Source organism: Conger conger, chromosome 7 (assembly GCF_963514075.1).
Source record: "Conger conger chromosome 7, fConCon1.1, whole genome shotgun sequence".
In the NCBI taxonomy this organism is placed as follows: domain Eukaryota; kingdom Metazoa; phylum Chordata; class Actinopteri; order Anguilliformes; family Congridae; genus Conger; species Conger conger.
In genome coordinates, this window is record NC_083766.1 from 33143994 (window position 1) to 33155261 (window position 11268).

The window sequence follows — 11268 nt, forward strand, 5'->3', positions numbered from 1 at the left end:
ATGCTGCACATCATTCAGCTGCTGCCATCAACAGTGACTCATCAATGAAAACAAGCGAGCTAGGACCTGTGACAGTAACACATGACCAAACCATGTCTAAACCAAACCAAATACCCGCACTACCATGTTTCACAGATGAAACTTGGATCATGGGTGGTTCCTTTCAGTCTCCCCACTTAGGTCTTGCTATCTGAGCTCTGATTCAAGTGAATCTTGGTATCATCTGTCCACAAGACCTTTTCTCCAGAACTGTATAAAGCGTGTTGTCATTTCTACAGGGTGAAAGCAAAATGTTTAAAAAGTACATTTTATGAAAGCTGAGAAACTGCGCACACGCGAAGTTTTTGTGAACATGTACCTTATTCACATTGGCAAAATCTGAATTGTGTAGTAGAGTAAACTTCTTTTGAGAATTTGTACACAAGTTGTACGTGTGACCCTATGAAAGAGTGTGTTGGGCAAAGAGGAAACAAGGCTGCCTAACCCGACATGCCCAATTCCCATAGCTGTCTGGCTGTCCCACCCAAGAGAGAGTTGTACACATTACACAACTGACTTACAAGTGAAATTCATGGCCCACGAATAGACCTCAGACATCTACAATGTAGTTTAGACCATTCTAAGACCCAAGACTAAGATGACAGTTATGTGCTCAGAGCCTCCAGAAATGCTAGAAGAGGTTTACTAAAGCTTTACAAACCTTGCTCATGAGTACAGTCTGCCAGACCAGACAGCTAAGGGAATTGGGCATGTCAGTTTGCTTTTGGGTGGACATCAGCCTGGCTTCCTATTTGTGCGATGCACCAAGATAGGCAAATAAGCTGAAGTCTGTTATGGAACTCCTGCTTATCAGACTCTGACTGGAAGGATGTGAATTATCTTTGTTTGTTCCTTCGAAAGTCCTGAAATCAAAGGTTTTGCTGTTGGAAAGCTGGCCAAGCTACAATCAACCATTGGTTTCCAGTTGCCATGGTGAAAGGCATCTTAAATGCTTTGTGCCCTGGTTGCAGTCAATTTGTTTGTTGTTTCAGTAGGAAAACCACAGGACCATGGTATTTGGAGAGGGTATCGAAATTTGTCTGTAGATTACCGATGGAAACAAATAAACATTTGTGTTTTTCTAAATTAATTAGCTGTAAAGTATGTTTTACGATAGACACATGCACTGTCGGTTTCATACCCCACAATCTTGGAAACCTGTGGTTTCACCCAGAACAGTGCTACACTCTTTTTGTGTGGTCTCTATGTTTAGATTAAACTCCATTACTGTGGTTCAGGGTTTGACTACAGCCAGGGAGGCCTTAGCTTCATCCATGACATAGACCTGCAGGCATTTCCTTAGAGCATCAAATCATTCTCCTCTTTGTCAGACCCGCTTCCTCAACCCTTTTCAGCCCCCTCTTCTTTTTTTACCCCACTTGGAGGGTAAATGACTTCACTGCCTCCCTGCTCATGGAGCAACTGTGAATCATGTGGCCCGAATCAGGGCCTGTTTGCAATTAGGCCTTTCCATGGAGTCTCCTCAGGCCTTTCTGCCTCTCAGACTGGCCTGTACACGCAGTCCTGCTGATATAAGAGTCTTCTGGAATGGGTCCAGGCTGAATAATGAGTCTGAAAATATTCTCCTCTTACACTTTAGTGATGAGGATTGCTCCACAAATGTACTCAGATAGCTCCATTTTTGGTCATATGGTGAACGGTGAGGAATTATAACTTTCACACACAAGCTTTAAGGGATGCATTATTTAGTGTCTTGTGTATATACTATTATTGTAGGCAATATATTCAGTTTTTACTAATCATTGTCTCTCACTCGTATTTTGATGTAACTTGATGAAAAAGTATTTGTCATTATTAAGTGTTTTGTGCTTTATGATGAAAATTGTCAGATTGTTTAAAAACACTTTTTATCTAACCTCTGCATGAATGGAATATAGTGTCACTCAGGTACTACATAAAATAGTGATCCAGGTGTACTTGGAGAATGATCTATTGTTTGAGAATATAAATGATGAGCTGTATACCTCAAATGCTCTACCTGCTTGCCTCAGACCTATAAAACCATGGAAAACAGAATGTTATTGTTCAATGAAAGCATCTTTGAAGTTAATTTATGAATGGATTTTATTTAGAATTGTCATACGTACTAAACAAAGAAGGCATTTGGTTGTAATCGTATTCTGAAGGAATGCTGATAATTTAGTTCTTAGTTCTTCTGGGCACATTCAGTAGAATAGTATTCTGTATTCAGTAACTGTATTCTTTGTGAAATTATGGGTAGGGAGGTTTATCTTCAGGTTTTGAAGGGTGCTAATTTGGGTTTTGTGAGTGGGAAGATCATATTGCTGTGCAAGACGCCTCTGTGCATTAAATCCATGAACATACCCATTGTCTCATTCTTCTAAGACAACAGTGCATTTTCAGATGTTTGTCTCTGTGTTTTTTGTAATTGCCATATTTTTCGGGATCAGAACTTCCCACCATGTGTGGGTGGGACATATAACTAATCCAGTGAAGTTTAATGATTTATCAAATCAAATGAGGAAGTATTCCGAAGAATATACGGCTATACACATCTGTGCGACTGTCCAGACCTGTGGTAGTACACAGCCAGTGACTTAACAGTAATATTTATGTGCTCAGAGGTCCTTCCTGTGGGCCTGCATCCTGTTTTTCGGGAGTCAGAGGGGTACTGCTGTATCCCTGCCAGCCCAGCATATCTACAGTCTTTTGGTTATAAAAATAGAGGCAGTGCCTCATTGAGAGGTCTGTGTCTTATACACACAGGCAATCCCCGGGAAAAACAAGCGATGCAAATTCTGAAGCCATGAAAGGCCAGATCATCAGGGAAGCATTTCCTGTCAATAAGCAATGGTTGCTAGGATTGTATTATTAAGAATGTAACCAGAAACACTCTCAACACTGAGAAACACAAAAATGCAGAAATTCATCACAGAACTACAGTGGGTTGGTATTAATGATAATTTACTTTAGAAAGTACAAAAAACATATAAATATAGTTATACAGTAGTTCAAAAATAGTCATATACATATCATATACACAACAATTATACTAACAATTCATACTAACAATTCTCTTCATATGGTCTGTAATAGGCTGCAATGATACAGATGATTTCATTGCATTTAATTCACGATAGAAGCACAAGCACAATCAAGATAGAAGCATCTTTTAGAAAAAAGTTCCTGTTAGTATCAACAGGTAATAACTCCTACCCATTACTATGTATTCACTACTGTGTACAAAGTGACCGTCTGAAACAAGATTCATTTGTGGTTTCAGGTGTGATGGTTGAGGTGGTTTCCAGCCTGGGAAAGTTGTCCAAAAGCAGTGTCTAAAGACTGAGAAGTGACATATGAAGGTGAGAAGACAAACCAGCTATTATTCTAGTGTAAATTGTTTCTCAAATAAATATCTATAAATATACACAAGGAAAGAAAACACTTCCCTCTGTGGGGGGCTTTCCTCTTTCCATTTGAAAGTAATACCTTACGCACAATCACACACACACACACACACACACACACACACACACACACACACACACACAAACAGCAAGGAAGACCATACTTCCTGAGTGTAGTGTTATACTTTTAAAATTGTCCAACAATAATACTGACTTATTATTTGTCATATGAAACTTGTACAGGCATAATTATATTCATTTCATAAGTAAGCAAACAAATGAAAAATACATAATTTACCGAACATGTCAATCATTCCTTGTACTTTTCACAATGAGAATCTTTATAAAAGATGGGACTCCTGTTTGAACAAGCATTTGAATCTCTGTGCAGGATATGAGAAATCTAGTTTAATGCTGCTCTCAGCATTATTGACCCTGCATAGCCCAAACAGAAGGAGCAGGCAGATACGGAAGAAAGAACCAGAACAGAATAACCAGAACCTGCTTAAAATGTAAAATAGAAACAAAGCATCCTTTCTTAAATCTTGATTGCACAGTTCAGATTGATATTAAGTTGATCATGTGGTGCAAAACGTATTCTCAGGTATAATTAAAGATTTAAATTTGGCAATAGTTAAGGGAAGGGGTCTAGCAATAGATCCCAGTGAAAAAAAAAACAAAGTTGACATTTGTTCCCTCTGTGGTGTCCCACAATTCCCTTCTGTGCAAAATAAGTATGAGGAATTAAGGGTCCATTAAAATGCCTTTTTGTTTCAGAGCAAATTTACTCTGTGCTTTGTTTAAGCTTCAAAATCCAAAAAATTATTTAATTAATCAAAGCTACAACTTGCCTCAACATAAATTCCAAGGTAACAGAGAAAATCTCCGTGGGAAAACCTGATGTGCAAGCAATGTCAGGAAAACCACATTCTTGGAATGCATGTTTTTAAATTGCACATAGTCATCTTGCACAGGTTAAATGAGCTTGTAATGCTCTGTCAATAACAGGAAATGTATCTGCAGTGCCCTACAAGCTGTATAAACAGGCCACATTTTTTCTGCAGGTGTTCTGACATCAAGGCTTCCGGTTCGGTCCTGAACACGCCCCTCCACACAAAACACATTTCCTCCTAATAAAGCAAAATCAATTTACACATGCATGTCCTGTAAGGATCGCACATCTTGAAAGACAGATAGTTGTTTTTTTTCAATAGTAAAATCCTTCAATATCCTTCAGGTGTCTAGACACCATAAAATAATTGCTGTTCAGTATCATCACTTGCTTCGTTGGAGGAAAATAAAATGTTATTCACTATGCCTCTTGTTCATAATCTTCATTTTTTGGGGTTCCTACGTTGTATAGAAAGCATGCTCACATTTTCTGCAACCACAACCATTTTACCGTTATTAAAGTGCAAACCATTCATTCTTCAGAAAGATTGCAAACATGACAAGGAAAAGGCCATGCGTCGTAAGGGGAACCACCCCATGCATGAAAAATATCTCTTTCCCTGTTCAGTTTTAATCATACGTCATACACCTTATTACCTGTACAAGCTGGTGTACAGGACTACCTAATAATGTGATCACTGAGTGTATATACTTTATAAACATTGATTTTAAAACATTATTTTGTGCAAATTAGACTTTTTAAAATGACCAGAATGTCTAAAATTAAAAATAAAACAAATTGCCAAGCAAGGAAACATCAAATTATGCAGGTAGTGTGTACAAGGCACAGGAATGCTTTCATAATTAGTGCCCCATAATTGTTATCTGATGGTGACCATCTCACATAATAGATTATATTTTATATGGAGTCCAAGAGGGATCTGATGTACTCTATCAGAGTAAAATACACTCTTATCAGAGTTGATTTAACGTCTAACATTTTACAGTGTGTCTGCTGCTTCGCTCACTGTCTGCAGTCTCAGGCCTTGAAGCTGCCCCTCAGCTTGCGTCTCCTCGATTGGCACATTTTGGAGAGGAAAACGAGCACTGCGATCAACACTAGGGCTGTGATGGTGATAATGATGATGCCCAGGCTCTTCCTGTCCAGAGTCTCGCAGCGCTCCTGCTGCACGCTCGCGATGCCCACCTCCTCGTGCTCCGAGCTCTGCGTGTACCGGCACATGACGGAGGCCATGTCGGGGATCTCCAGGGAAGATCCCCGGACCATGTGGAGGAACTGCAGGTTGCCGCAGCAGCTGAGAGGGTTGGAGCTCAGGTAGAGCGTCTTGAGGGTCTTCTCCAGGGCCAGCACGGTGCTGTACTCCAGCGTGACCAGGCTGTTGTTTTGCAGGTTGAGGCACTCGATGGAGGACTCCTTGTTCCACAGCGGGAGGGCCGTCAGCCTGTTTAGGGACAAGTCAACGTCTCTGAGGCCGCTGAGGAGGGACAGGTCGGTGCTTAGCGCCAAGAGGTCATTCTCCCTGAGAGACAAATGAGTCAGGGACTTTTCCAGGCCGGAGAAGGCATTCTTGTGAATGTCCAAGCCTGGGTTTCTGGAAAGGTCCAGCACCCTTAGAGGGGTCCCATGGAAGGCACCCTGTGGCACAGACTCCAGGCCGGGCCCAGACAGGTAGAGCCTGCTCAGCGTGGGGATGGAGGAGAGGAATATGCAGTCGCCCCCTTGCAGGCGGTATCCCTTTTGGGACAACCTATGGTGTGATCCACACAGGCTCAGAGCACTCTGCTGGAGGCGAAGGTCCCTGATGCTGGGCAGCCTGCGGAAGATGGTGGGGTCGAAAGGGCCAAGGACACGCCCCTTCAGGTGCAGCTCCTCCAGTGACCTGAGGGTGTTCTCTTCGAAGGTGAGGTTCTGCAGGGCATTGAAGCTGAGGTCGAGAATCTTCAGGGAATCCAGAGGGCTATTACGGTCCACAGAGAATGACTCCAGACAGTTATTGCTGAGGTTGAGCACCTCAAGAGCTCCCAGGCCGCCAAAGAATGATGCTGAAATGCTTTTTAATTGATTGTAACTCAGGTCTAGGTGCAGGAGTCTCGGAAGGTCATTGTGGGCCTTTTGGCTAGCAGATAGGGCATGGGTTGTGAACTTGCCGTCATGAATGTACTGCAGTTCTTCCATGAGGTTGGTTGTGTTCACGCTCCTCATTAGGTTTCTAGATAAGTCCAAGTAGACCAGCTTGTTCCTTCTCGGGAGGACAGGAAAGTAGTGGATCTTATTTTCTCGTAGGTCAAGGTGCAGGAGCTCATACTGGACATCGGAGTCTACAGTCTGAAAGGATTCCAGGCTATTCCTACTCAAGTTTAGCCATTTCAGCTGGGGGAGGTTAAAGTCATTGATGCAGGTAATGGAGTTCATGGACAAATCAAGCTCGGAAAGGTCTGCCAAAGACTCAAATGCACCTTCCTCAATCTCCAAGATGACATTGTTATGCAGGTCAACATTCCTCAGGGCCAAGGAACCAGAAAAGGTGTCTTTGCTGATTTTGGTGATGCTGTTCCCATCCAGGGAGAGATTCACAAGAGATGGGGCATCATGCAGAAAGTAGTCTGTCATGCCTGAATCCAGGCCATTTCCTGAGAGGCTAAACCTCTTCACAGTGGGGAGAGGCCCAACCTCTGTTTTCGACATGGCAAAAATTTCTAGGCAGTTTCTGGAGAGGTCCAGCTCCTGGAGGTTAGTCATGTCTCTGAATAGGCCAGGCTGTATGAACTGGATCTTGTTGGAGTGGAGGTTGAGATGGTGAATGGAGGTATAGAAGGCCAGGACCTCCTGGGTGAGGTTTTGAAGGAGGTTCCGGGACAGATCCAGTGCATGCATGTCTGGGGGCAACTGTGCTGGGATGGTCCTGAGGTTCATGCCATTGCAGTATACATTCCTATGAACCTGTGGACAGAGTACAGATATGTGAACACAGATAACATTTATAATAACATCATTTTAAATAGAAGTGGATGGCGCAGTTTCTTAATGTCAGCGTTTTAGGTTAAAGGCAGAGATATGTAGGTCAACATAATCCAGCAAATAAAGGATTTAAAATTCAAGATGAGATGAGCCTTACGTTTCAAATGTTATGACATACTCCCTCATTCAATGAAATGGTACTTTAAGATGATAGCGACTAAACATGAAACCAGTTACTTAGAGATTAAGGTTAAGCTGTTAAGGAACGCTTAACTTGGAGAACTATATAAAACCATTTCACTGGTGAAGGCAGTGTGCTGAAAAAGAATAGATCATTTTGAGTGTGTATATTTCATAAATTAAGTATGAATGGTAGATGTGTGGGTGTCACATGCAGTCAGATGTCTGGAGATTCATCTGAATTCTACCATCCCCTTTTAAGGAAATTGTTCTCACAAGTATATTCAGTTTCATTACTCACTGCACTTATAATATTTGCCTGTGAGGAGGAATCTCTTTCCATCTGATAAAATGGATATTGCTTGTTTTCGCTTTGAGTTATATGTGTTATGTGGAGCCATATTCTATGATTGTCTTCAATCATCAGTGTGATTCATAACTAAAACCATGTAGCTTTTGTGTGTGCTCTTAATAAATCCCTTAAACTTCACATACACACAAGAATGTGGAATTTATTGTTTTGGCATGCTTGTGGAGTCAACAGAAAGGATTCCTGAGCATATTGAGCAAACCGCAAGCTTGACTTCATGCACTATTTGTTCATATATCTATTCCCAAAAAGGGTGACCCATAGGACAAGACAGATCATGAGCATGATAAAAATAATATATTTCACACAAATTATTAAGCCATCCAGGCAAAGCTCATAAGTAATCACCTCTGACAACAGGAAAATTTAATAATAAGCTGTTACTGCTGTAACTAGTCATCAAAAACCATGCCGTAAATCACTGTAAAATCTTCCTTAAGGTCCAGTTCAAATATGACTTGCTGCCCAGTTCTGCCTCTATTCTTCTTGTTAATTCTCAGACATGGATGCCTGCAATGATTTTTAGAATCGTTTCACCTTACAGACGAAAAACGGAAAAACACCTAAGGACACCTTCACTTTGCACAGAAGAGTGGTGTGCCGTTTTGTCTTTTTCCCTTACAAAGGATACTCTGTAAACTCGGTTCCACATTAATACATGAAAGTGAGAACATTCCTTTCTGGAGAGCTGCCCCTAGGCTTCGCGTTTAATTCAATCCATTTGGCTTTCAGACACCGAGCCTCTTCACCCAAATACGGAGCTGGAGCAGCGGCTGGGCCACTCGCACACATTCATCATCGGCTGCTTTTGGATGGAACAAGCTGGAAGCTCAACAAGTTAGCCAAGGTTACTGTGCTGCACAGCGTCTCCCAGGCCAGAGACACCATCCTTGCGCCAAACCTGTTCTATAGTGTCACACTGAAGACGGAAATCTACACGGTTTAACAAACCTAAGCTCAAAAGCCCGCTAGTTTGTCTCTGTAGACTTTTCAGAATAAAAAAATGGCTAGTTCAGGAAAAAAGTTGTAAATAAAACCGCCAAAACAAAGTGTTACTACTAGAACTGTCTTGTTTTCTGAAATAAATAATAAACGTGGACCCATTCTGGAACAGTCTTCTGGGAGTTTATGGATATACATAAGTTCTAGAAAAAGAACATGCCAGCAATATGAACTGTAATACCACTGCATTACTTACAGCATTATTTTATTTGGTCTTTACTTCACCAAAAAATCAAGAAAGTGAACTGTTCTCTCTGGCAAATTCTGTGCTACAACACCTTCTCAGAATTATAAACAAAGACTAAGCACAGACAAATGTATAAATAATGCTAATTAATAGTGCTGTTTCTCTGAGCAAACATGCAGCACAATAAAATATAACAATCATTATGATTTGGAAAAGCAGATGCAATCATCTACATAATTGAATGCTGTGTCTGATACATCTCCTGGGTTATGTAGTCATGATAGTAATTGGTGGCTCTGAATTTTTTTTTACCAGGTTCTACAACCTCAGTTAACAAAAAGTCAAACATACAAAAAACAGAGAACCCATTCTCCTGAGCAGTAAAGCACAATTTCCAAAAGAAAACAGTCCATGTCAGATAAGGCTGGGACATGCCACCACACACATAGCCAGGTGGCCTGGCTAACTTACCACAGGGCAGGGCGAAAGCTGGCGTGGACGGAAGGTTGCTGTGGCTTCATGCATAAAGGCCAGGAAGAACCAGAGGTAGGCTCCCATCGTGCTTCCAGAAAAAGAGCAAGAAGAAAATTATTATGCACTTCTGAAGGAATAATGTGACTCATTATTCATCAGACACATTAGACATCATCTTATCAAAAATAACAAGAAAGTAGCAAGGACAATGGGTTATACGTGCAACTTTTTACAGCTATCAACTCAAACAGCATGATATAACATTGAAAGGCGAGCATGGATGTATTATGCCATTTTCAGTAGATACATTTATTTACTGCATGTTGAATAACAAACCAATACTTCAGTCATTTAAAATGTCCTGAATGGAGATGCACCAATGTAAAACAAATTAAGAGCTAAAGAGGTTTACACAGGCAGATCACAGATCTACAACAAGGCTACCACATCCACACCCTATCAACAAACAGAATACCTGCAAATAACTAAGCAAACATGCAGTCACACATGTTAAACACCTAAGGAGCAAGTCCATCCAGCATTGTGCATTAATATGCTGCTACATCATTTTACATTTTTACACAATGCACAGATACATTACTCTCCATGAGTTTTTATTATACTTGTGTGACGTAAAAAGGAAACACCCACAGACCAGATCTGAAAGCTTAACTGTTGCACTATGAACAAAAATAATGTACAATACTAAGTACTCTGCCCACTTTTGACTGATTGTTATAAAATACAAAATACATAAGGAAACACTGGAAAATACACATTTAGCAAAGATTAAAATAGATTCCTTGCAAGAGATCTGACATTTGACTTGATCTCATCATACTTTCCATTACCAATTCCTTCATAATTTTAAAGCAAAAACTTCAATTATGTGGAGGGTTGGATACACAAATACAATGTGCTGAGAATCTCAAGAAAAATATCTGCTCAAGCTCAAAGGCATAATGGTACCCTTTAAAGATCTGTTTAAGTAAAAAAGGAATCCACAGTGTATATCAAAATATAATAGAAGATCAGCAGTTATCTGAAAACTAACAGGACAATAGTCACTTAATTTAACTGCGTGGCTATGTTTTTCCTGAATATGGCTATGCTTTTCCTGAATATGGGGAATCATTAAACCACAATGCTGCCTGCCTGTCAGATCTTCCTTCCTTGCACTGGCCAACTTTGGTACTGATGTACACTGGCAATCTTTGTTCACACATCTCTCTCTCTCCCTGACCCTCTGTCTATAGCTCTCCGTGGAAGCATGACTCTCTCAATCTCCATGCCTTTCCCACACCCTGACAGTCCTGTTTTCTCTCAACATCTCAACTGCCTCTATCCGCAGCCTCCTCAAATTTAGAAAAACATGTAAAACACCACACTCTCTGGCCAGGAATCTCGGCACGATTACTGCGGTCCGGGTTTACCTCTTGTGGGTGTTACTTTCTCCTGCGGACTGAGCTGCTCATGTTGCTGCTGTGGTGCTTGTACATCCTCCCTGACAGAAGTACAGCTAACTCTGATTCTACCCTGTACCTTTCAGCTCCGGCAGCCAGCTAACACATCCTGTGGGAATATCCTGCATCATTGTTTTTTCCTTTTTTTTGGAGAGGGGGAATTCCTTATTTGGGAAGTCCTCTCCCTCCCTCCCTCTCTTGCTCCTGGTGACTGCTGCAGTTTAATGGGGGCGGCTTCAATGCAATATGCCTACAACCAATTAATATTTTAAAGACCACTATGAGGAACTTGA

General features: G+C 41.1%; 1 protein-coding gene across 1 annotated transcript; it reads right to left on the reverse strand.

Moving 5' to 3' along the window:
• Positions 1-2968: 2968 nt before the first annotated feature.
• Positions 2969-11064, reverse strand: lrrc32 (leucine rich repeat containing 32). The gene is made up of 3 exons (XM_061248748.1): positions 10946-11064; positions 9510-9600; positions 2969-7281 (listed from the first exon to the last, which is right to left on the reverse strand). Exons 2-3 carry the CDS (start codon positions 9594-9596, stop codon positions 5359-5361), a joined length of 2010 nt encoding a protein of 669 aa, XP_061104732.1. The 5' UTR covers positions 9597-9600; positions 10946-11064; the 3' UTR covers positions 2969-5358.
• Between the last annotated feature and the right edge of the window lie 204 nt (positions 11065-11268).